This window comes from Pterocles gutturalis, unplaced genomic scaffold (assembly GCF_000699245.1).
Source record: "Pterocles gutturalis isolate BGI_N339 unplaced genomic scaffold, ASM69924v1 scaffold43718, whole genome shotgun sequence".
Taxonomy (NCBI): domain Eukaryota; kingdom Metazoa; phylum Chordata; class Aves; order Pterocliformes; family Pteroclidae; genus Pterocles; species Pterocles gutturalis.
Genome location: NW_010122282.1, coordinates 1 through 26622, shown reverse-complemented (window position 1 = coordinate 26622; position 26622 = coordinate 1). Strand labels below are relative to the sequence as shown.

The window sequence follows — 26622 nt, the reverse complement described above, 5'->3', positions numbered from 1 at the left end:
TGAGGAGGGCCCCAAAGGTGCAAGAAGTATGGGACAAAGATCAAATATGCTCAAGATACTCCCTTTTCCCTTACATTTTTCTGGCCTGCAAGACACTTCAGATCTACCACAAGAGTTTCTGCACAATTCTGGGGCCACTTCTTTTATTCCTGCCTGCTGGTGGCATTGTCCGGGGTGGGCTGTGTACCCGGGAAGGATTACTGGTGGTGCCTCTTGGAAATCCTCTGTGAAAGGAAAACTAATGCAGAAAAGAGCTGGGGACGTATTCCCTAACCCTTACGGAAAGCCCGACATTTGGAAATTGAATTTGCGGATGAGTCAGAAAAAGAAAAGAAAAGGAACTGGAGCTGTGAGCTCTGATAAAGTAAAAGGCAGAGTTTTGTGTGCGGAGGGGGACACAGCCTCCTGCTGTTCCATGCAATTCTAACAAACAGCTGTATTTTGCAACAGCGAATGTCAGTTGTTTCATCACTTTTAGAAAAAAAATAAACCAGTTTGACAAAAGATGGCAGAAGAAATAGGGAAATTTATATGACAGGGAACACATGTGAGATCCTTCATCTGATCACACATATTATTAACAAAGTACTAGCGCATTAACAAAATAAAGCCCTGGTGGTAGAAAGTAATATTAGTCATTTATTCAACTTTCTCAGCACCAAATTCACAGTTAATTCATTCCTGATGACTTAAGTATGTGCTTGTGAAACGTAATGTTGCTTCATGAAATTTGTTTTTTTGCTTTGGGGAAGGGTGCAACTTTATGTCTAGCTGTGAAGTGTGGTTTCACATCAAGGTTTTCATTGCCTTGCCTGCAATAAACCTTAAACACCAGAGAAGTGGAGGAAAATATGAAACAAGGTAACCATTTAATACAAGTCATGGAAATTTTTAGGTCTTAATGGCTTTGCCATTTATTATTTATACTGTTTGGTGCGTGCACACTTTGCCAAGTAATACATAACCAGGCATCTTCTCCGAATACAGCTTCAAAATTGAAAGAGATGAAAGAACATCAATATCGCTGTGCTTCAATTTAGGAGTAATGTTCAGGTTTGAGATTATTTTAGTTCTTCCTTTATATTCCAGACTGAAAATAGTTTGTTATTAGATCTGTTATCCACAGATCTAGATCCTCTTCTGAGGATAAGGTCAAATAAAAGGAGGCTTTACAGCATGGCTGTAATATATTGTTTTGGAAATGACAGCAGGAAAGGGAATGCTTTGTAGAGACTCTTTTGATATCAGTTTGTTACGATTCTCAGCAGCTTAGGTGAGACCACTTTCCCTTTTTTACATTAACCTATAACTCAACACTGTTCTGGGGAGGAAGGAGTGTATTTGCACAACTTTATTTTTGCTTTTGCAATAGTGGGTTTATGCTGTTTGTCAAACAAGAATGAAGTGTCACTTCCAGGCGATGTGTAATCCGGATGTTCTGATGCCATCTGAAGCTCAGTCTGCCTCAAGAAGTGTTTTATTTTCCTTCTGAATTTTTATTACTTTCCATTTCTTTCCTGCTGGCAGTTCCACTGCCTTTCTTGCTCTGACCCGTGGAGCTGTCTTTCCCTCTGCAGTGTCCTGCCTCCACATCTGAGGATGTGCTGATTTTCACCCCGTTTTCTCCAAGGGACTTCAGTTCTATTACTGATCTTCAATCAGACCAGGTTCATAATCCTTCCTCCCAGTTGCTGCTGATCTTCAAAACCTCATTTCTGCTGATAGCTAAGCCATTGTTTGCATTTATTCTTTCTCAAACTCCCCTCCCTCTTGCCATGCCTCCTCCCTGGCCAGCTTTTCTCTTTGCTTCTTTCTGTACATCTCTGTGCTCAAAGCCATCACCTGGTTCTCATCAGCTGATTTTCCCTTTGCTCCACCCTCAGCTCCTGAAGAGCTATTCCTTTCAGAGAATCTCTTACAACTTGTTAATATTGCCACATATTCCCTTTTGCTGTTATATATTGCTGCATTTTTTTCTCTGCACCTGTCTTGTCATACTGATTTTACAAATTATTTGGAGCAGAGCAGCGCACCGTATGCTTACAATGCCTTTTGGACTATCAGTAACTGTATTATTCACCTGGGACTGTAGGATGACCTCTTGATGGGATGCCCAAGGTATTTTCAGTTTGAACTGAGGATGGTGAAGTGCTGGTAGTGCTTGACCCCGAGAAGCAAATGGCTCTGCTCTTGGCTGGTAAAATCAAAAAGCAAATATTGGGCCTGGCCTCCCACACAGTTATCCAGAAACATTTTACATTTCTGTGTGCCTAAATATCATTATTTACTTTTAATGATCTAAGCAAAATTGTTTATATACAGAAAAGTAGCTTTTAAAAATTGGATTTGCTCCTTTTTGCTGCACATTGCTAAAGCACTGGACTTTTACTCTCCTGATTTCCCTATGTTTTGTTTTACCACTTGAACAATTTCAGAAATGACAGCAATTCTTAGTTGTGAATAACTCTGAAAACTTTAATCTGAAAATTCTGGGTTTGATTATTTGTGTGTAAACGTGAGGGCTTTCATGCACTTCGCAGGGGGGCTCCTGGCTGCAAGTGAGCCTAGAAGACCCACAGTGAAAACTTTCAACTCTTCCCCTGCCTTTATTGCAGTCTCTTGACAAAACCAGGACTAGAGGTAACTCTGAGACCATGTAGAGGTGGTGACTACAGAAGGATTTTCTTGCTGGTATGGATTTTACATGGCAGATATACTGTGATGGGTGCCAGTGTCAAAACCTCAGAGAGATGATGGGTTACGACACACTTGACCTGCCAGAAGAGCTGTGCAGGTGATAGTGTAGGGGTGGCTAGCAGAGGGTGTCTGTCCGCATCTCACTGCTGCATAAACAGAGAGCGGGTTTTTACTCAGCGATGCCACGTGATGTCAGATGCTGGAACTGACAGGCTGAAATCAAGAAATAGTAAGGGAACAAAAATGCAGAAGAAACTCAGTTGCATGTTGTCCTGGGTCCAGCTGGGATAGGGTTAATTCTTCACAGAAGCTGGGAGTTGGGCATAGCCAGATATTCGATACCATGCTGACGTCATGCCCGGGATATAAGGGGAAGCTAGCCGGGAGAGGGGTCTCTTTTGTGAAGCTCGTGGTGGTGAGATTTTCATTGTATCAGTGTCTCCATTGTATTCTATATACTGTCTTATTGTTATATTCTCCTTTCTTTGGTTTTCCTCGTGTGGTATTATTAAAAATCTGTCGTTATCTCAACTCACAAAGTTCCACTTTTTCCTATCCCTCCCCATTTTACCGGGAGGGGAGTGGGAGGGGGGAGGCGGTGTTGCGACCACGTGGTGGTGGTGGTCCTGACACCAAGACACATGTTGGAGCGGGAAGTGATGATACCTCCATCACCCAAGTACAAGTGCTCCTCAGGTGATCAAGGACCAGCTCTCATGCTCAGTGCAGAGATTCATCTGATTTCTCAGCAAAGTGTAGCCACCTTTACAACAGAGTGGATGCTATTGACTTAAAAAACATGTCAGAAGGGTTCATTACAGCAGAGCCCTTCATCCTATGATGTATTATTAGTTTAAATGCATACACGTGTAAACATATGTACTATTAGTAGGATTCTCGGTATTTAACAGATCAGTTAGTTACTGATCAGAGGCCACAACTTCTTATGCAATCAAGAAATGTCCATTTTTTGTGGGTGATAATTTTTCTTGAGGTTGTAAAACTCTGCAAAAGTAATGTTACAGGCAGCAGCCTGTGGTGTTTCTTATCTGTTAAGCTCTAGAACAGTCTTCATGCTATTAGAAGTTGTGTTGCCAATCATATTGCTTGACCAAATGACTGGACTGTAAGGGATGATCTTTCAGTGGAATATGGATTTTTTTGCTGATAGTGCAAGATTTTCATGAGTCCAGGTGCTTCTTATGTAATTCACACGCCGCAAAAACATGCAGCATGCAACAGAAAAAGAGTGCTAGTGAGGAATCCCAGGCAGGAAAGATATCATTATGAAGAAGGAAGACTACGGATCTCATTTTACTCATGTACACATAACCTTCATTGCTAGTGGATCACAGGGATTTTTACAGATAATCCTTGAAAATATGGTGGTTAGACCTACTTTTAATATTATATTAGTATTTCAGTAGCAATCACCAGCTCCGTTGTCCTGCAAACTGCACATGGGTTCTCCTGCCCCAGTAGTGACTGCATTACAGATTATGCTGCATTTCTCTACTTAGGAAGGTTGGAGTGAGTGAACAGATTTTTCTCTGGAAGTTGTCCTCACCCTGAAATCACAATGAGGAGGCAGATAAAGGGTGCATGATACTACAGGGAAACAGCAGTCAAAAAGCCAACCACATGAGATTGCCTTTGGGCTGCTTTAAAGCCATGTCCCTGGCGCTTCTCACAGATATAAGGAATCAATGCATGAGTTCAGGAGAGCACTGAATTTGAAGCCCAGATAGGCTGTACACAACTCTGTATCTTTGTAAAGGGCTATAGCAAATCTGAAATTTTTAAAATTATCCCTGTATATCTGTCTATAAAGTTTGGAATCTAAACCATCTAATCCATGATGCCGTGTTGGTTTTAGTCTGGGAATTAGGTATTTCTGATTTTTTTTTTTTTTCTCATTTGAACACTGTAGCTACAGCAGCCACTTTTCAGGATCAACTCAGGTTTCCATTCTATTCTATTTAAATAGTTGCTTGGTTAATTAATACTTAAAGAGACATAGGACACTAGAGTCATTCTCGCAAATATAGAATAATAGGTAGTCTGTCTCCTGAACAGTTTCCTCATGAATAGAGCAAGGGACAGTAGGTGCATGAAAAAGCAGAGGGGTATAATGTACGTTTTCTGGCAGTGTATTAAATGATGTGACAAACAGAAGTAAACTTTCCCTTTCTAGGCACCTTTCCTAATAATAAAAATGTGGATACCTCCAGTCTAATCCTTCCTCCTGCTTTACAGCTTTGATGAGAGGAAAGGCAAGAAAATTCCTTCCAGCTACACATTGCTAAAGTGCCACTCATCCTCAGGCACTAACTTGGGTACCTTGAGGGAGCAAGTCCCTAAACTGTCCCCATAGCTAGGAAGAGAAGTAGCCATCTGGGGAGCCCAGCTTGGTGCTCTGAACACCTTGTGAAGGAGCTTCTTTCCATCCATCCACCGCGTAAGCGTAACCAGCCTCCTCATTAGGTACCCAAGGGTAGGCGGTGCAGATATCCCCCGGGGCTCCTGCTCCAACCCAGAGCCCAGGAGCAGAGAAAGCTGCTGCTTCTCTGCCAGTGCTGCTGAAGAAGCACGTGGTCAATTGTGTTTCCAAAAAGGGAATTACAAGAACCAGCAATTTTGTCCTCTTTCTCCATGAGAAACTAAAGTTATCAGAGATAGGATTTACTTCCAATTAAATTAGTATAAATGAAATTGTTGGGATTTTGAGCAGGGCCTGGCAAAACAACAGGAGTGATGTTGATTTTATATCACGTGCTCAGAATTTATCCCCTTCACATGATTTTGGGATGCAGAGAGGAACTAGGTTTTCACTTATGGAGAGCTGCTTCAAGACTTTGAGTCATGCTGTCAATCCCAAATGAAAACCCTTCTTTTTCATCATGATTACAAACCCAAAAAGGCACCAAATAAAAATGAGTGCTTTCTTCTTGCAGACCTGCCACTTGGAGAAATAAGAAATGGCGTCGACAGCACACTTCTCGGAGGAGGAGATGGCAGAGCTACGGGAGGCTTTCAGCAAAGTCGGTGAGTACAGCAAACAGGAAAGACGCTGCAGAAGTGTGAAGCCGTAGCAAGCTCTTTTCTCATGTAGTGACCAGCCTTGAGGAAATGGAGCTTACTCCAGCACTGATCTGCTGTGTCACAGAAACCACAGAAAGTTGTTTCTCTGCCACTGCGGACCTCCTAGATGAAACCACATCAGCACACTGCAGAGCAATGGCCTCTTACAGAGAGAGACGGCATGGCAATGAGCAGGAGGATTTATGAAATAACCTCCAAAGCTGTATAGAAAACCATGTTGGAAATACTCTCAAGTGTTTTTTCTAAGAATATTGTTTATACCTGGCAAATTATTTGGAAGGCAAAAGGGTTTTATTTTAATGTAAACTGAGTACTCCCTCTGGGGAGGGAGAGTCTGGAGAGGACAAATGTGGAAATTACAAAATTTGTAATCCCTTTAATATGACGTTTCAAGCCCTATATATTTTTGAAGTGTGTGTTTCCTTTCCAAGCCTTTAAAGGTCTCATCTGATTTGTCTCCTTTAAAGTCACGCAGATCCATCACTGTCTACCCAAATTCTAAGAAAAATCCTCGTGTTTCTCACAGCTCACTTAACTTTTATTAGCAGGTCTGTCAGCCTCACTGGATTATGTGTTAATCAGTTGTCCTTACTGCTTTAAGTGATGGTCTTTTGATTTCTGAGCACACAGTAGTCCAGGCTGGCAATCTTAAACATCTGGTCCCTGTGTGTACACCTGTACACCTGCTGCACTGACAAGGCAAATGCTGGAAGGAAGCTCTCATTCCTCTCCCAGACATTTCCATCTCCAAGTCCAGATCCTTTTGTTGTATGACTTCAGGAATGGATAGGATGCTCTTTGCAACCTGCATTAATCTGTGCTACTGGTGCTGAGAGCCGAGTGCCTTTTTGCAGTGTGCAACAAGTGACTCATGTTGCAACTTACCACGCAGGAAATCGGCACATGCTTCTTTGAAATCACCTCAGCCTCTGGGCTGCAGAACAAGAAACACACACATATATATATAAAGTGTTGGGTGTGAATGACACCACCGTGGTTGAAAATAGTGGATTTCAGGATAACAAATCTTTATAGATAATGTACCCTTCCCCAGGTAAAATAAAAACAACAGCCTTTGAGTGCATGAAATTTCATGAGGCTGATGTAGAACCTAAATGTTTGATTTAATCTAATCTTTTCAGATATAGGTGGGAATGGCTTCATCCATGCCAATGAATTAACAGACGTGTTGAAGGAAGCGAATCTTCCTCTCCCAGGATATAAAGCCAGAGAACTCATTCAGAATTTGACAACCACAGGGAATGGCAGGATCAGTTTTGATGACTTTATTTCAGTAAGTAAGATGTTATTTATTTCAGTGAGTAAGGTGCCAGGTGGGATACTCAAGGTGGTCTCCAGGGCACAGCAGAAGCACAAGCATAGGGTCTCATGGGCACCTAGTTAATCCAAGGAGTTCCCTTGCTGGAAAAGATGAGAGCAGGAGTAACCAAACTAGAAATTCTGCAATTAACTGGGACAAGTTACATGAATGCAGGTGTGCATTGAATAGACTTAATGTCTTCCAGTTTGGCTGACACAGCAGGATGAAGTTTTTCAGTTATAAGCTGTGAAAATATTATGTTCTAATTAATTGGTTATGAAAATTTCAGCAGATTGAAAATGAAAACTTTATGGGGCACTTTTGCTATTAAAAAAGCTTCTTTTTCTGGTCTGAACTGGGACAAAGGCAAATGCTAAAATAGGGTAACTTCCCTTGGGATGGAGAAACAGATTTTTACTTGTCCTTTCTTCAAAACAAGACTGTTAAAGGCCATCCTTCTCCTGCACATCTTAGGTCCATGGTTTCATACCATATATGTTTCTGTTACCTAGATGATCTTCGATCACTGCTTTTAAAACATGAAAGCTGTGTATGATCCTGTTCTGCCACAGCAGATAACAGGTGTTACACAGAAACCCACTGAATAATACTCAAGCTGTGCTTCCTTATGTATGAAGCAGAGAGGACATGTCTCCTGGCCCAAGAGCTCACTGTTTTAGCTTGGTTTAATTCTCCAAAATTTTAAAATTGCCTCTTGTGCTTGAAAGATTTTCCAGAACCTGAAGAGTGATGATGTTGCTAAGTCGTTCCGAAAACAAATCAACAAAAAGGAGGGGATCTGTGCTATCGGTGGGACTTCCGAGCAGTCCAGTGCTGGCACACAACACTCTTACTCAGGTAGGTACAGCTGTCCTGTACTGATAGCAACTGGGAACAAGTGTGCCCTTGGAGACCATCTGCACCTTATCTTGGTGCAAACCCAGGTGGTCTGGCCTCAATGAGCTTTGGCGTCTGTTCAGGCGAGGCTGTCACAAGGCAAAGGATTCTGAAGAGGTGACAAAGCACCATAGCAGGGTCTTTGTCAAAAATAGTGTGAGCTGCTTTACTGGGGTGGACAGAGCTATGGCTATGGAAGGAAGCTCCAGCCGGCTTACCTTTGCTTACCATAAAGGCATTGCAGCTCTGCTGGAGAACAGCCTTCCAGCATGGCTGGCCCATTGCTGTCCCTGCTCACCGGTGAGACAAGGCACGGGTTCCCTGTTGTTGCTAACCCTTTTCCTTGTACATTTTACCAGTTCACTGACAGTCTCTCTGTAAACTCACCTATAACCAAATGGTTCCCGACCTTTTTCTAAAGAGGACATGACCCCATCAGGGCTCTTCTCCCAAGCCTGTTTTGCCAAGATGAAGGTTTGGGGCATCTGTGGTTGCTTCTGCTGTCTCCTGGGTAATGCCCAGCTCCACAGGGTGGAGGTCCCACCCTTGGCTGTCTTCTCCAGGGGCATGGGTGGGGAACTCTCTCTGGGAAAGGGAAAGTGGAGGATGCTTCCAAGATCTCCAGCCACCTGAGTACAGAGGGCACCTTCTCTGAACTGCTGGGATGGTGTGAGCTGCTGCTGGTACAGGATAGCTACGTTACAGCCCTTTTGGACTACAGGCAACATTTTCCCCTTACCCTCCAAATACTCCTTGTCAGAGTTCAATACACCCCACCCAGGCTCTTCTAGATATTTCACCTGTGGAGGGTGTAATACAGAATTCACTTATTTGAACTTATTTGAAGTTACATGGGATTTCGATTTAGCAAAGTCATACAACAGTGCATTCAAATTATGGTGCAAGTACAAATTATGCTTAGTAGAGCATAGCAACTGCAACATACAGTTAAATCACGTGAACTTCAGTACCAGGATCTATAATATGCCTGTCCTGGTGACAACAGGCAACCCCAGTCCTGGGAAGGGGTATGGAAGGACTATCAACCAGCTCAAGCCCATTGTTTTCTTCAGCTCATTCGCCTGTCTCCTGAAAGCCTTCTTCCCTTGTAGGGGTTTGTTGATCAGTCATACTGATGAGAGAGTCTTCTCCCCCAGGAATTGTGCCTTTGTAAGTAAAATGATGGTAGAGGTCTTGCACAGCAAACTGATGGATTTGATGTTGTATCCACAGAGGAAGAAAAGTATGCCTTCGTCAACTGGATTAATAAAGCCCTTGAGAAGGACCCTGACTGTAAACACGTGGTCCCAATGAATCCAGAAACAGATGACCTCTTCCAGGCGGTCGGTGACGGCATAGTGCTTTGGTAATTAATACCTATCTTTCTCGCAAATGGGAACCATGAGTCTGGAAAAGCTCGCACCTCTGCTTAAATGGAAGCTGCTGAGTTTACGTTAAGCTTTGCAGACCCTTAGGGCCTAAGGTTTTTACTTCTTTTCTCTTTAAAAATATAAAGACTCTTTAATGTTAAATGAGAGTTTTTATTTCCCTCTAGACCCTTGCAGTAAGATGAAGTCAGTGAAATTTGAGGAGTTACTTGGTTTTATTTTTGTCCAAGGACTTTTGGGGGTTCACACAGAGAAGCACGAGAAAGTGAGTGCTTTCACAGAAATTTTCTGCACAATAAAGTTCTCACACAACTTCTCCTTGTGGCTTTCTTGGCCTCACACCTATAGTACAATCTGCATGTGACTCAAAAGAATTGCTTGAGTATTGCATGTGTGCCTCTGTGTGTACATGTGAAAACAGAGGCTGACTATATTTGTTCAGTAACTCTCTTTGACTTGTCCTACGGTGTAATGACAAAAGCTATATTGTATTTTGCGCGCACATGGCTAGTAGTGTATTTCTTGTTGTTTTTTCTTGTATTTCCAGTAAGATGATCAACTTTTCAGTGCCAGATACCATTGATGAGAGAACAATCAACAAAAAGAAACTCACACCGTTTACAATACAGGTACTAAAATATAACAAGATTCTTTGTCTTTCCCCTTAGGATACTTTGATATGATCACTTAGAGCAAAGGCTGGAGATACCACAGTTCTGCCCAACACAATCAGGCAAAGATGTCTGTGGCAAAGTGGGATGATCAGGTCCATGTCATAAAAATATAAAGACTTCTATTTCTGTTTCTTTCCAAACATGTCAGCAATCTGACTAAACAAACTGTGCTTGTGTTTGCACTCAACCCAATGTATAATGTTCACCAGTTCAAAGCTTTAGATACCTTTGTGGTAGATGCAATATGAATGCAAGAGCAACTAGATAATACAGTGACCAATTCCAGTTGGAGTAGCTTTCAGAAGACTGAACGCCACATCCAAGGTCACACAGGCATGGCCATGGACTTGAATTCACAACTGCTGTGTTGCAGTCTGATGTCCTTACCAAATTATTAACTGTGATCCAGGAAGTACCGTGGTGTGCCTGAGATGGGACCATAGCCTTTGCCTGCCTTTTACAATCCATACTAGTTCACTTTGAATACTGAATCTCTTCTTTATTCCTATTATGTGCACATGTATATGATTTAAAAATTGGACAAAAAAAGCTAATTTTCATCTACTTAAAGTTTATTGTGTTTCTCACACAGCAATATGTAGACAGATATTTTTATATGGACAACAGCCATGTATCTGGGTACAGAATATAAATAGATATATGGAATAGATATGAACCTAACCCAGTTTAGCCCTCAGCTACTCTGATTTGATGGAACATTAGCCAGGCTCAAGTAAGCTCAGAATCCATTAAATTGGATTTTTATGCTGTATACCACATTTTTCAGTTCTAATCGTTTTGGTCAGCAGCATAGCTTAGTGATGCAGCTCAGATCAATCCCTGTCACACGTAGACATGATTTGATCAATTTGGCTTCCACTTTAACTTAACCCTTTTACAGCTGTCTGGTGGAGAAAAGGTAATTAATTTGAAATGCTACGATTTTTCTAGCTTATGAGAATTTACACTCTGTTTCTCTTTGCATTTTGTTTCTAATTAAATCTCTCTGTCATGCCAGCAGTGATGAAATTCATGTGAAAAATTGCAAATCTGTGTGATAAATTGAATTTTCCAGGCTTCTTTGCCTGCTTTACTTGCCCTCTGTTTACCAAGCTGCCTTTTTGAATAGTGCAGACCTGTGGGTCAGATTTTCTTATACCCTTTGTTTTAAATGGGAATGAAGTGGCAAAGGAACATACTGCTCCTGAAGCATCACTTTCTTTCTGCCCCTAACTGTGAACCACAGAATCCCTCTGCTTCCACTGAACACTCCGAAACCAGGACTCCCTACTCCAAAGATCAAAAAGAAAATATCCAGGCTTGAGCAGTTCTGACCTTGGCTGAACTGCAAGGTTAAAAACTCAAGAGGTTTATTTTGAATCCTATGACCATGTGCTTTTTGTATACATTGCCAGCTAGCAACTGATTTGTGTCGTATATGTTAGGGCTTTTGCATAGGGCTTAGGAAGAGCTGAGCTTGGAATATCTGCCAGTCAGCTGGGTTGTAGTTCCTTGTTCCTCAATGTGTGCAAGACTGAGTGTAGGAGAGCTTGCCCCATGCTGAAGCTAAGTTTGCACTTATTATGTGCTTGTGCATTAGCTATAGGAAGAGCCTGGCTTTGATAACCAGGATTGAGCCAAAGCATCACTATGAATGCAGACATATGCTCTGAGCTCCAGTGCCTTGTGGCATGGTGTCTTTCACCTTTGCCAAAGAGGTCCTTTCTGTTTTCATGTTGGGACACAGACCTTACCTGTAATGCCAGGAGATTCTGTGTTGCCCTGCTCCCTGTGGTCACACATGTACATAAATGCATTCACAGTGAAGCTGCTCACAGATGTCACTAGTTTCAGCTGTGCTCCCTTCCTGTATCCTCAGCTCTCTAGTTATTGCATCATTCAGAAGTTTTTCCCTAGGAAAATCTGAACCTGGCCCTGAACTCTGCTTCAGCCATTGGGTGCCATGTTGTTAACATTGGAGCTGAAGACTTAAAAGAAGGGAAACCTTACCTGGTTTTGGGTCTTTTATGGCAAGTCATCAAAATTGGACTGTTTGCCGACATAGAGATAAGCAGGTTGAATGAAGGTATGTATGGCTCTTCATTTCAGTGCTCTACTGTTATTACTGAACAGTCTTTAGGATAAAGTTCTTCTAAAAAAATTCTTAGTTCAATTCTTTCTTCAAGTACATGTTGACTGTCTTCTTGACTGATCTAATTTGCCTTGCTCCTCACAACTTCCAGCTCTCCAAAGTCCAAGGCTGTGTGTAGGTTTGTGTATGCAGAGCCAATTTCATGGTCATTGGGTCAGGAATGATAGCCTACACCCAGGTATATTTGGTGTTTTGGCACTAAATCTGGGATAAGGAAATGCTACACTGCATTAATGAAGCTTTGCTCTTTTCTTGCTCTTGATTTCCAAACATCTCTCCTTTCTTTGTGAAATTAGAATTATAAAATCACAGAATAATCTAGGCTGGAAGGAACCTCTGGAGGTCCACCCTGGAGGTCCTCTGGTTCAGCTGTCCTACTACCCACTTACAGCAGTACCAGTCTTGCATATCTATGTGATCCACTACTAGATCCACACTAACAGCCTTGTCCTAATTTTATTGATGAGACCCGTTTTCTGTTTATATCCTCTGTCATGCTAACCCAGCTTGAATTTTGGCAACACTTTGGTCACTCACTTTTAGAAACCAGGGTAACAAATGTGTAAGAGAGAAAACAGTTATACATTATCCTCTACAAGTATTCACAATGTCATTAATTTTTTTCTTTTTTCCCTGCTTAGCCTTGATTGCTCTTCTGAGAGAAGGAGAGAGCCTGGAGGATCTGATGAAGTTGTCTCCAGAGGAACTGCTGCTGAGGTGGGCAAACTACCACCTAGAGAATGCAGGATGCAACAAAGTCAACAACTTCAGCTCAGACATCAAGGTATGAGAAACACTGCCCAACAATAGCAAAACAGCAGCTCCACACCCAAGTCCCTGTCCTCCAAACAGGGACTGTACACTGAAACACTCCAAGCAGCTGAGACTGCTCTGCCGAACGCATGGAACTGGGTGCATAAAATCATTGTAGTGGGGTTTACCTTTCCACTCAGTAGTATTCCTCCTCCTACCACCCTCCCAGTCATCACTGCCAGCCCCAGCACACCAAATGCCTGGGTAAGGAGTGGCTGCTGGCTCTGGGCAGGACATACAGACTCTACTGCTGTATTTTCAGTTCTCTGCCTCTATTGCTCTCCTCCTTCCTAAATGTCTTTAGACGCCTCTTGACTTGGCTTTGGTTTGGAAAAGGCTGGACCTTACGCAAACATGTAACTAGGTGTAGGGGAGGAGGATGGGGCTCTTCCAGTTCCCCCACTCGATCTTTTCTTCAGTACTGCACCTGGGCTATGTGCTCCTCTGTCCCAACCTTTGCTATAACCCTGCGTGTACTTACCTGCAAGTTTTAATTTAGTGGGACTATTCAAAACAGTACAGCTAGAGGGGGAGGCACTTGCAAGGATGGGTCTCTAGCCTGTGCAGCCCATTTCATGTACTTGAGACTTTATGTGCTTGTGGATACAGATTCCAGTAGAGCTTTCTCTGTAGGACTTCCATTCTTCCTAGACAGATGTATTTGAATCTCAGTGGTGCACACTGATGAGTTTCAGACACTACAGCTATAGCGCGAGGCACAGCTGGCATCTCGGGGCTGTAGTGTGTCTGAGCGGGCTTCCAGGCAGGCAAGGATCTGGCCGGCACACTGACCTCACCAGCCGCAAGCCAACCTGCCCGGTCCCAGCAAAACATGGGAAAAGTCCCTCTCCCGAGATGCTTGGTTAAATGCTTCACCAGGGACTGAAGCATGTGTGAAGAGTCATTTACTGTGACTTACTTGACATACAGAAAAAAACAGCAGGGAAGGCAATAGGAGAGTCTGAGAAACACATTCGACAATACAATTTTCATTGTAACAGATCTTTGGTTCACTGGGTGGAGGTGTCTGGAGAATATCTTTGGGAAGGGAAGGAAATGGCGTCTTTCCTATCTTTCTGTAGGCTGGCCAAGAGGACTATAGCGCAACTGATTAAATTCTATCTGCAGCTGAAAGATAAATCACACTTACCATATTTACAGTTGGAAAATAAGGTGCATGTTTACCTCTCAGAGGCCACGATTTCAGCCCTTATAGACATTCTCTAAATAAGTGTGTCTCCCCACCTCACTTCTGTTATAAATAATTATTTTCTAGGTATGGTGGGTAGTAATGCAGATGTACGAGATTTAAAATAATTCCAGTAATCTGCTTTATATTTTGATGAGTATTAGTTGGGTTAGTTAGTCAAGTCCCTAGACACTAACATGTACCTTTATTTTCAGTTCTTTGAGTTATTTCTGAAATGAGATTAATATTTTCCACACATGGAAGCAACATTACATTTCACAAAAGATTAAAGACACAACACGTTAAATCCTTGTCTTGTTCCTGACCTTTTGCCTGAAAAATGCTGATACTCTTGTCGGTTTTAACTTCTGTCCTTGAAAACTATGCTTTCTCTTCCATAACTGTTCCAGCGTTGCTTTGAAATCCGCTTTAAACATCTGCTTTCTCCTTCTGCATTTTCTTTTATTAAAATGCTCAGCAGCCCGACTTCTACAGCATTATAAAGGTATGCATTTCCTTACCTCTAATTTAATGTTCAGATTAAGACAATTCAGATATCTCTTTGTTATTGCTGTCCTTTTTGTAAGTGCAACACACAGCATTTTGTCTCATTCATTGAGTGTTCTGCAGCATGTATATATTGGCTTAGGGAAGAAATAGATCTGGCAAATACAGCATAAAGTAGGAATTGCTAAGTGCTTCCAGCTTAATTAATTTAATTATGTAGCCCAATGATTGATGTAATAAAAACGAAGCATGCAGGCATGTTGTTCAGGGGAGCACTGGCATGCAGAACCCGAGCTTTAGATGTAATTTTTCCTCCCTTTAATTTCTCTGTCTGTCACAGGACTCAAGAGCTTATTACCATTTGCTGGACCAAGTTGCCCCCAAGGGAGATGAAGAAGGCATTCCAGCTATTACTATTGACATGTCAGGATTAAGGGTAAGATGAGATAAGCTTAGAGTAAACGCCGATATTTTCTGCCTGTTACTTGCATTGCTGGCCAACACAGAGGTGCACCAGGATACCGAAACAAGCAAAATCTTTTTAGCATTGCAACATGATCTTGTATTTCAGTAATCAAAGCTTCCAAAGAATTAAATTATGTGTCTTGCCTTTCATTAGATATTAGCACTGAAACTTTAACAACTGTGGAACCACACTGATAAACTAGTAACGTATCAAGTATATTTAAATAAATTTATTCGATAATTTCATCAATCCACCCCCTTCTGTATGGAAAAAGCACTATAGTGAGATGGCTAGAATGTAGGTAAAGCCCATTTGAAAACACAGACCTGCTCTTAGTAAAAGTGGGAAAGGAAACAGCTATAAATCTGTCAAAAAACTGCTTTAAGAACCCCACACCTAGCTCCACACATGGAGACCCCGAGTGGGTCTTTTGTGCAGGGGCAGGTGGTGGGGTGAGGCTGATGTCCCCGTTTTCTCCTGCCACAGGAGAAGGACGATGTTCAGCGAGCGGAATGCATGCTGCAGCAGGCGGAGCGGCTGGGCTGCCGGCAGTTCGTGACGGCCACCGACGTTGTCCAGGGGAACCCAAAGCTAAACTTGGCCTTCATTGCCAACTTGTTCAACAAATACCCTGCCCTGCATAAGCCAGAGAACCAGGACATCGACTGGAGCTCTATTGAAGGTAAGGAAAATGCAAACAAAGGATGTTTCTGGCCACCCATGACACAGTAACCCCAGCTCTGAGTTGATGATATGATCACCTAACCCTATGTCCTTCAGACATATACTCACTGCACCATTAGCACAGGCAGCCTGGAGAAAGGGAAGCTGGTCTTTACCTGCATGTGGCTTCAGGTATTCTGGGGGTCTGTTCTGTGGATAGCATGTCTTGAAAGGTGAAAATATTTGAGAGATGTTTGAACCAGTATGGACTACTGAGTGTGATTTTTAGTTGATATCAGAGTTGATCTGGCATTCCCTTAATTGAGAATATAATTTAAAAATCAGATCTTGCAAAACCTTGCCACCTGCTTGCTCTGGATTGGGGTTAGGACCACTGTTGTATGGATCATGTGCTGAGCTGCAGGTCCTTCTTTCTCAGCTTCATAGTGAAACTGTTCATGCTAGGGCACAGGCTGTTTTTCAATTCTTGAAGGCATTTCAGGGCCAACCTGCCTAAATACAGTAATATATAGGGCATAAAGAAATATTACATGATGCACTGTGCTCTCTTATTTCATGTCAGCTAGTGTCTCCTCCTGTTTATGGTTCAGCACGCTGTAAATTCTGAGTTATGGTTTCATCACAAGGCATTTAATTTACCCGAGTGTTGTGTTTTGCAGGCCTGTTGATTGATGTATCTGTTGTTTTAGGTGAGACAAGGGAAGAGAGGACGTTCAGGAACTGGATGAACTCCCTGGGTGTTAATCCACGTGTAAATCACTTATATAGGTAAGAGGAGGTGTTACACTTCCTTTAGGTGATAAATACAGCCAGCAAATTGTTTACAAAAGCATAAAAACTTTTGGACCCTATAAGAATATATGCTTTTTCTTTTTTAAAAAAAATTTTTTTAGGAAATTAAGTTTACCTCTACTAATGGTTTAGTTTGGTTCCTTTCCTCTGTTCTTTGGACAATGATATATCGTTTTTATTGTTTTCAGTGACCTGTCAGATGCCTTGGTTATCTTCCAGCTCTATGAAAAGATCAAAGTGCCAGTAGACTGGAACAGAGTGAACAAGCCACCGTATCCTAAACTGGGTGGCAACATGAAGAAGGTACAAAAAGCCAGAATATCTCCACTAGCAATGCCTTATCCTGAAAGGATGTCTATATTGTTTCAAACATCAACGTGGGCACTCACATTGCTTTCAAGTCCCAAGTACAGCACATTAAATTATTTTTTGTCTAGTGGGTGAATAATTTTTCATCCTGAAAAAACCCCATACATTTAACTCACTAGCTCTGTTGACAGGTGAACAATATTTGTAAAGTAAAAAGTCTCGACACCCTTTGTGTCAATATTTTAAAACTCTATTTGCAGACCACTTTTTCTACTGTCGTAGTCACCAATTATAATGCCTCTTCAGTGTGAATCATATGACACCAGCTTAATTGCAGCTCTCAGGATCACTGCCCTCCACATCATATGAAGACAGTGACGATAAGCATTCTTGACCAGACACCTCAAGAATCGATCACAGAGTTGCTGCTAAATATGCAGGTTTCTCCCAGCTATCTGGATGAGTAATTCCACCCAGTTAGGCCAGAGTGATTAACTGACCTAAAATATTGTCTGGGACACTAATCCTTTGTCTCAGTGCAATGCCATGATGCTGGAGGTACCTATGAGCCATAGATTCATATTTTCCAGGGTAATCTGTTTTTTGGGCCCTGATGATGAAGTGTAACATTTCCATCTGTGTTAACTGTTTACCATGATATTTTGGAGATGGAACTGGCTGCTGGCAGTCAAACAGCTGTATTATCACAGGGCCCTAAAGCTTTTGTTTGCCCAGGAGGATCTGGGCCAAGCAATCCAAAGAATTTAAAGTAACAGTGTCTTGTCTTCTTTTTTTCTTTATTTTTGAACCTCACTAATTGACTCTGTCATTAACAGCTTGAAAACTGCAACTATGCAGTGGAACTGGGAAAGAATCAAGCCAAATTTTCCCTTGTTGGCATCGCTGGGCAAGATCTGAATGAAGGAAACCGTACTCTCACGCTGGCCTTAATCTGGCAGTTGATGAGAAGGTATGGCAGTCAGACACAAGCTTCAGAATGTTTTGGTATACTCAGTTTGCATTGTGATAATTTCCTGATGCTATCACTGAGAAGGCTCTACAGGCTACAGCTTTCTCACTCCTCTGTTTGCACTTGTATGCAAAGACAGAATAAACCTTTTGCTTACTCCTAGTTAGGGATGTGATCAGGAAGCACGTTATCTTGTGGGCAAGGCCATTACAGTCAGGTCATGCAGAAGATTATTATTGACACTATTTGCAAGCATGAATATATGTTCATGGAAGAAAGAAAAAGAAGTTGAAAGGTCTCTGTGCCAGGGAATGGGGAGAATGTACTGGAAACAAGGAATTGATGCAGAAGTTTTGTAATCTGCTACCTGAAGCGGATGCAACTCAGTAGCTCTCCCCACTTTAATGTAATTCTCTCTGTGTGTGTTTGTGTTTGTGTGTGTGTTTAAGAGTTCCATAATTGGGTGTAAAGAGATCCTGTGGTTAGGAACTAAGTACAGACTAAATTCAGTCTATAAAGCAAGGTATACATTTATCAGGCAGGTAATTAATCTAGGGATGTGGTGATTACTTGCCATCAGTTTGGAATGTCTTTCCAAGGTGCATGCTGACATATAAGCAAAATATTCCAGGCTTGTGTTTATGCAGAAGGTCACTCATAGATAAGCATAACAATTCCCTTCTGGCCTTAAAGTCAGTGATTATTTTTTTAAGCACTATGAGAATGAGTCATTTACACCAATCTACTAATCTACTAAGAGGGACCTTTTAGGAATTTTGAGTATCAAAAACTTTTGACAGTCCCAAAACAGTGATTAGGGAATTGGGGATGAATTAGACCTAATTATCATGCTATAATAGAATTCATATACACTGTGAGTGTGTGGGAAGTGGGAGACTATCAGGTCTAAGAGGACTGTTGGGGTGATCCCAGTCAAGCTGCGCACATACAGGATGGTTCTGAAGGTACAGTAGACTTTGAGCAAAAGCAGGTATCCTGGTTTCCCTCTTAAGGTACACCCTGAATATCCTTGAAGACATTGGTGGTGGAGAGAAGGTCAATGATGAAATCATTGTCAGCTGGGTCAATGAAACACTGACTGAAGCTGGGAAGGATTCAACCATCTCCAGTTTCAAGGTATAGTTTTTTGTTAGAAGTCTCTGCTTAGAAATCTCCTATTCAGTGTGTTTGTGTGTATGTTATATATGTTGCCTGTATATAGACATATATATGCATATACATGTGCACACTAGAATTGACTACATAGTTTGATTATTTTTCATTCCCTTTTAAAGGCGTGTTCAGATATACAGATTTTATTCAAGGGGCTTTATTATGAAAAGGTAGCAGGAACATGGCATGAACATAAGAGGAAACACCTTGAATGCCAGTTTGACATAGGAAATCAAAGTATGGAGCCAGGAATGATGACTGGAATTAAGCAAGAACTGCTGTGCTGTTGATTATTAAACAGCAGCAATTACAAATGACAGTATTAAAAACAACAATAGCAATATGTTTATAATCTGATAGTACCATTCAGGGGTACCATGCCCTATTTTGCAGGGTACCATATAAACACAGAGACAGATCAATTCCAGACAGCTTCCAATTTTGCCAACATACCTGAGACACTTCCCAAGCTGGGGAACATTCAGTGGATGTAAATTTGCACCAGGAGAGGACAGATCCATCAGACTTTGCCTAATGAGCTCAGCAGTCACACAGCTGGTCCCCCTCGCACCTCCCATCTGTAGACGTGTATCAGTGTCATCTCCCCACAGGAAGCAAATTCACTAGCCCAGCACCCCATCTTTTGATTTAACAATGTCTCATTCACTGTGGAAAAATATTATTGAAAGGGTTCTGTGTCTGCCTTAGATGAAAAATCATGCTAAGCAGCCCTTTGTGAAGATCTAAATGGTATTTGATTGAGCTGTCCGTTGCTCTTGAGCCTAGACTCTGGCTTTGTGAGAGATCTGACATATTGTTCTTGCATCTAATTATATTTTTCATCTATGCAGGACAGCAAAATCAGCACCAGCATGCCAGTCCTGGATCTCATTGATGCCATTCAACCAGGATCAATCAAATATGACCTCTTGAAAACAGAGGACCTGAATGATGAGGAGAAACTAAATAATGCTAAGTATGTTCATGCCAAGTGACACTTAACACGAGTTACCTCCTCAGGCTTGCCTGACTGTCTTTGAAAACCACTCTGCTATCATTCTCATCTGGCACAACGTCAACTGAGAAATATCCCCAGAGTTAGAAGCATGAAGGCTAGGAGTTAGGCAGTAAAAAATATAATCAGTGGAAATGAAGTGTGTAATGTTATAATTCCTGCTTTATAATTCCCTTGAAGGGATGAAAATAACTTGGCTTCACAGGCTCCTATTTTCTCTTATTAAATTTAAAATTATTTCAGAGATCAGGGAACAACGCCAACAACAGTAAGCCATAGAAATCAGTGAGTAGAGGTCATGATACCTCTTTAGTCACATACAGGTGGAACAAGGGCATATATAAGAGAGAAGGGGGAGGACAGGATTCATGACTGAAAACCTGTTTTTATGGATGTGGATATTGATATTTTTTTTCCTGAGTGCAAACCATTTCCTAGCAGAGGAAGGGACAATCCTGGGGGCACGTCCTTTTCTTTTCAGAGTTACACAGATCACCTCCCACTCTGATCATCAGTTTAGCTTCTGCTTTGCTATGTGGCCACTACAAAAGAGAAAAGGTTGGCTATAAAGCAATTAGAGCTGCCATAATTTTTAGAAAGGTTTTTCCCACTGTTGTTTTGCCCTTCCATTTCCTACCATCTGTTCTCTTTCTTTCCTTGCAATCCTACATGTGCTTCTCTCTGTACTTAATTTCTGCTTCCCTCTGCTGATGTTTTCCTCTTTTCCTCTCCCTTTCTTTCCCCACCCTGCAAGTTTCTCTGCATTTTGGGGAGAATTTAATAAATGTATGTGCTCTGCAGTGGGAAGAATCTGGGATTTTCTAGCTTTCTTCATTAAAAAATAGAGAGAAGAGACGTACCTACCCACTGGAGAACAGTCAGTAGCCCTGCAACAGTGCACTCTGAGCAGGTAGATGTGAAGGTCAGCTTGCAAATTCTGGGTATGACTCAAACAGAAGAGAAGTCCCTGAATGTTGATTTTCCAACAACACTGATCTCCACCAACATCAGCCTGCTGCTTTCCATCCTTGTGAATTTGTTTATATGCAAAGACTGAGCCACAGCGATTGAGGGGGAGCAAGACCAGAATGGCTAGTTGTTAAGGTGATCTTCTAGGGGATGGGAGACTAAATGTTCCATAACAGACCTCTACCTTTTACTAGAAATTAGTTCTTTATGAACCTGTCTCATACATTCCTATAGAAAAGTTTAATTTTGACAAATCAGTATGAAAATTCACAGCCCACTCTGGTACTGATCATGTAAAAAACTTTTTAACAGAGGGAAAATTAATGCTATTGCACTAATTTGTTTCTTTTGTTTTGTTTTGTTTTTTCACCTCTGCAATGCAGATATGCCATCTCTATGGCAAGAAAAATTGGCGCAAGAGTTTATGCCCTTCCAGAAGACCTGGTTGAAGTAAAACCCAAAATGGTCATGACTGTGTTTGCTTGCCTTATGGGAAAAGGCATGAAGAAAGTTTAAAGCACAAAAGACTTGTACTGATGCCTGGTATCCACCCTTTTGATTCCCTCAAACTGGATGCTGTTCTTCATATCAAGGAAATATTCAGGGTGCTCATGCTTTAAGGCATGAATGTTATATGTGGTTCCAGATCATGCAAAAGTTATGTATCAACATGTATCCAGAAAATGTTTTGTTTTGAACAGTAGTACGTGCTTGATTTCTTTGCCTTGTTTTCCACTTTGCTAGATATAACCATTTCATATTCCTGAATAACTTTTCAATAATGAGGCCTAGATGTATCCTTTTATTAATGGATGCCAGGGTTATCTGTCAGAGGTCACCTGCAGATCTGTGTCTTGGAAGGTACAGATAGCTTTTAGGATTATGAAATACTGCTTCTGCCTGAAAATGTCTTCATGCTTCTGGTAGCGTTTCTGCCATATTTTCCTTTGGTTTGCACCTGGGATAACAAAAGGGGTTTCCCCAAGCCAATGCAAGTATTAGTGACTATATTTTTGGAATGGTAGGATCCTCTTAGGAAATACTTGTCGAATGAGGGAAGTGTTTGAGATCTGCTATGCGTTGCTGGTATATGAACTGAGCAGTACCTTCCCCTGCAAATTATGCCTCTGCTGTCAGTGTCATTACTCACAGAGTACATTACTACTCACTGGAAAAAATGTACCATAACCTGGTCCTCCAAGAACACCCAAACTCTGGAACCTTTGCAAGAAATTATCTCCAAAGGATAATTCATTTTTATGTCATAATACACTTAAAACATAAGCAGATTGCAAAGAATGATAGAAATGAAAACCATGTTAAAGAAACTGAGGAGTTATACTCAGTTAGTAGCAATAAGATAAGAAGTGAACCAAACGGACAATGAATGACGTATTTATGTAGTGAAGAAAAATTAGACTCTGTTAATTTTACAGACTTGCACTGAAAGGGCTGTGGCCCTGATTCAGGAGAGCATTTAAATGTGTGTTTGCATATGGAACACATACTAAAATGCTTCCCTGAACCCAGGCTGGCTTCTCAGAGGAGGTAAATCAGCATAGCTTTGCGGCTAACAAGGCGCTATTAATTTGCCTCAGTCAAGGACCTAGCCCTGTCTGCGGATAGTCAGTGGGATATACTGCACTGAATCTCTTCCTTGGCATGAGTCATTTACTGTTCTGGCCTTTACATGGATTTTACTGTGGTGAAATGCAGAAGGAGGGAATTTTGCCTTAATGTAATCCCACTGACAGAGTCTCAGTTCCCTCCCTCTCCCCTTCCCTTCCCTCCAGCCCCTTCGGAATTGCCTTAATAAAGAACAAATATTCAATGACATGAGAAGTCTCTCCAAATAAAATGTTCTATAAAGCCATAAGGATGTGTCTTCCATATTGTTATTGAAACCACAGATTGCAGAAAGTGTGAAGAATTATTTCCTAGGCCATTTCTGTACGTGCCACTGAGGCACTGCCAAAGATGGGACACTGTGCTCACTGGACTTGCAGCCTGACCCAGTATGATTTTCCCAATTCAGTGCAATAGCCATCAACCTCTTCCTTTGATCATATACTTAAAAACTTTACTTTTTTTATGTATTCTGCAATGCAAGTGTGCCACTGGGTTTCTGTGCCTGTCAGATCCTGTTCCTGATCAGGTCTGGTTGCCCTGTTCCTCTCATACACCTACGTATTTAATGCAGGGTGGGAAAGGAACAGCATTCCAAGACCCATCCTGTCTGGTCACAATATTTCCCAGTGCTGGCAGAGGAGGAAAACATCTCAAGTGTTATACAAAGGAGACATCACCCTAACTTATTGCCCATCAAAGGGAAGTTATCAGAGCATGGCCCATACACTGCTCCTCCTCTAAGTATAGGACCCACTGTTGCCATACAAGGGGGGTGGCACTGAAAAGGTGGCTGCTCTTCCCTTACGTTGTTTGACTTGGGATACCAGCAGAAGTAAACCAGAGAGAGGAAACTGCAGGCAGAAACTGTGACCACAGCATTTCCCTCAGGTGGGATGACCATGTATTTTGTGTGTGTTGCGTGCACACACGTATGTTCAGTAACTGCAGGGGATGGATAGACAGCGTAGATCTGAAAGGGCCAGGTAATCCTGCCTGAAGCAGCCCTGCTCTGCGTTCCCCACCTCAAGGAGATGCCCTTGCCTCAGACTCGGGGGCAGACGTGAGGCATGAAGTAGACAATGGATGGGAGATGGCAACAGCCGCAGGGTCTGCCGGTGACCATTTCCCTTGGTCCCAGGTAAATGCTGGCACTAGCTATCCCCACAGAGAAGAAAGGATTTTCAGACACAGCACTTCCCATTTACCAGCCCTTAGCAACTCAGTTTTATGCACAGGGATAGGATTTTTAGAGGAGAGGGCTGAGAGAGGCAGGGACAGGAAGCTTTCACACATCACACATTTCCCATAGGTAAGATACAGGAGTTCAGTGTCGCTGGAGATTGAAAACTGCCTCTAGCTCAGGCTCTGGAGAGGGGCAGGTGATGTAAGCTGTTATTTGAAGCATGTTTTGTGAAAGGGGCTGCTTTTCCTCCTCCTCAGCATCCCAGCACTGCAGCCAGGCACCCTGCCACACAGCCCTCCCCGCTGCTGGTCCCCTGCCCCCGGCCGGCTTTTTGGGGCGCTGCCTCTGAACCCCAAGCTGCAGCTCTGCACCAGCAGCAAGCCCTGGCACCAGTGCATCAGGGAGAGCGAACCACGAGATGGCAGTCACTCTGTCTGGAGTTTCAGTCTGGCATGCGTGAGCTCCGAAAATGCTACCGCTCCGGGAAATGGAGAAAAATTGGGATATTTAACCCTAGGCAAAATGCGAACACCTGTCAGTGTGCAAAACGGAATAGGCAGGGATAGTACAGTAAATGCCTTACCAGATCTTCACCCCTCTCTCTATAATCTCCTGTGAAAAATAAAGCTGTCATGGACCTGAACGTGTGGGAATAGCCACATTCTGGTACAGGAGCATTAAACATTTTCACTTTTCAATGCACCTCTGTTTAACTGAGTATTCCTGCTTTCCTGATGGACTTGAGGTTTTGCTTTCGTGGAGTTGTAATAGTAGCCTGTAACAAAGCTCTTAGCAGCTGCTGATGGGGTTAAACCCATGACAAACATAAAAAAAAAAAGCCAAAACAAACAAAAAAAACCCCTGCCCAAACAACAAAAAAAACCCCAGGATCTGTAATTTTTTGCTGTTGCTTTTCTCCAACTTTTTCCATCACTCTTAGAGAAAGCAGCTGTCTTTGGGATTCACTCCCAAATCAAGCTGGCTTTGTAAGCACTTCCATTATTGATTTTCATTGCACAATTAATCATAATTTTCAAGGCTTCAAAAGGGCTTAGACATTCATATGAATAAAAATAAAGTATCAGCAGTTAGACTAACTAGGAGAAAAAAACATGAGGGCAATCAATTCACATGATTCAGGGTACAGTCTCATCACCAGATGGACTCTGAAGGAAATTTCCCCCCATAGTGCAGTAGAGCATAATTAGGTACATGATGAGGACATTCCACCTTCTTGTATATCATCTACCCTAGCTAGAAATCATCTATTCTGGCCTTAGAAAGGGGATAGTAAGCAGTATAGCTGGCTGCTGTGCTCTTGTACAGACAAAGTCATGTTTCTACTTCCTCCAGAGATGGAACTGAACCAAAACCCCCACCTGACATCATTCCTCCTTCCAAGTGCAGCTTATTTCTGCTGCAAGCCTCATCACAAACTTCAGGTCTTGGTGTCCATTGCTGCCTAACCGAGCAGCAGCTTTTGTTTGGCTCCTGCTTGAAAAACAGGACTCTGTCTCTGGCAGATGGCTGCAAAAAACACAAGAGCAGCACTGCTCCTACAGCAAGTACTCAGCTACCACTGCTTTCAGCTTGATGGAGAAAAGGTTCCTGGTGCCTCTGATCTTGCAAACCCATGTGTTGAGCTGCTGCTGTGACTCTCCATCTTCTGCTGCTTCTGTCAGCCTCCTCCACCATCTGGAGAATGGACTTGTCAAGAATTTGGGAGCATTTTCCTCCAAGCTGCTCAGCCACTTCAAGCCCAGTACTTTCAGGCAAGTGGGCAGGGCGAGCAGCAGAGAGTAGCACCACTGAATGCCTAAGCCTCACTGCCTGCTGTGTGGTGAGCAACGTCAGAGTTAAAATTTATACACAAACCTAAGAAGCTGTTCATTGAGCAAGTCAGTAAGTAGAGGAGCTCTGTGTACTGGTAAGGTGATAGCTGTGGACTTTATATAGCTTAGTGCAGGAAAACTCTGAATTAGGACCAGCATCCCTTGATAATGTTGTCATTGCATTCCTATTTTTTACATCGCTCAGGGCTCTGTGGCAGTCCTCTTCTGCCACCAGGAAAACCATGTTTTTCCTCTGATGGTTTGTTTGCTGCTCAGGAAGTAAAACAGCTCTGAGTCTTGGTTCTCATTAAGTAAAATGGGTATATATTTAAAGTGTTGTTTTTCATTGTACCTTATTTACTTTTTGTGCCTTGATCACTTTTTAAAGGCAACAGTGTCTTACAGAAAACCTAATTTGCTCCCAGGGTGCAAGCTACTATTGCCATTACAGATCCATGATAAATTGTCCAAAGCTGAGAAGGGCCAGAATTCCCACAGGCCATGTGCTCGCAGGTAATGATACATCTGAAATTTGTGAAAAGGGCAGAAAGCTGCATAACCGATCATGCATATAAGTACTGAACTCCCTCAGGGCAGGCACTCATTTAGTGCACGTGTTCAGGATCTAAAGGAATACAGCAATTAATATCTGTAAACACACAAAGTATGGAGAGAAACCCCACACATCCACCCAGGAAATCTCCTAGCAGGTGATTGACATGCACAGTGCTGCTTTGATTCATGCAGGCAGAAGAGCAACGTCCCATTGCCAGGCACCTCTGTCAGCCTATGAAGTTGTCCTGGCTCTTCATTGCACTTAAACAAACTGGACATAGAATCACCGAATGGTTTGGGTTGGA

The 26622-nt window shown here is 42.2% G+C and overlaps 1 protein-coding gene across 2 annotated transcripts; it reads left to right on the top strand.

The window, feature by feature from the left end:
- The first annotated feature begins 5651 nt into the window (after positions 1-5651).
- On the top strand, positions 5652-22983 carry LCP1 (lymphocyte cytosolic protein 1 (L-plastin)). Of its 2 annotated transcripts, XM_010077468.1 has the most exons (16): positions 5654-5742; positions 6942-7093; positions 7849-7978; positions 9251-9383; positions 9953-10034; positions 11997-12165; positions 12873-13015; positions 14712-14738; positions 15081-15176; positions 15693-15888; positions 16580-16658; positions 16871-16985; positions 17828-17961; positions 18975-19098; positions 19986-20110; positions 21502-22007. In XM_010077468.1, exons 1-16 carry the CDS (start codon positions 5676-5678, stop codon positions 21632-21634), a joined length of 1905 nt encoding a protein of 634 aa, XP_010075770.1. In that variant the 5' UTR covers positions 5654-5675; the 3' UTR covers positions 21635-22007. The 2 variants fall into 2 exon arrangements, with proteins under 2 accessions (XP_010075771.1, XP_010075770.1); XM_010077469.1 differs by lacking the exon at positions 14712-14738 and having other exon boundaries at positions 5652-5742; positions 21502-22983.
- The last annotated feature ends 3639 nt before the right edge of the window (positions 22984-26622 follow it).

Excerpts from the sequence above, each read along its gene's own strand:
- LCP1 (XM_010077468.1), top strand. The coding sequence starts at position 5,676 with ATGGCGTCGACAGCACACTTCTCGGAGGAGGAGATGGCAGAGCTACGG. Across the intron at positions 5,743-6,941 it reads GGAGGCTTTCAGCAAAGTCG|ATATAGGTGGGAATGGCTTC; the intron begins GTGAGTACAGCA and ends TAATCTTTTCAG. Across the intron at positions 16,986-17,827 it reads TGGGTGGCAACATGAAGAAG|CTTGAAAACTGCAACTATGC; the intron begins GTACAAAAAGCC and ends TGTCATTAACAG.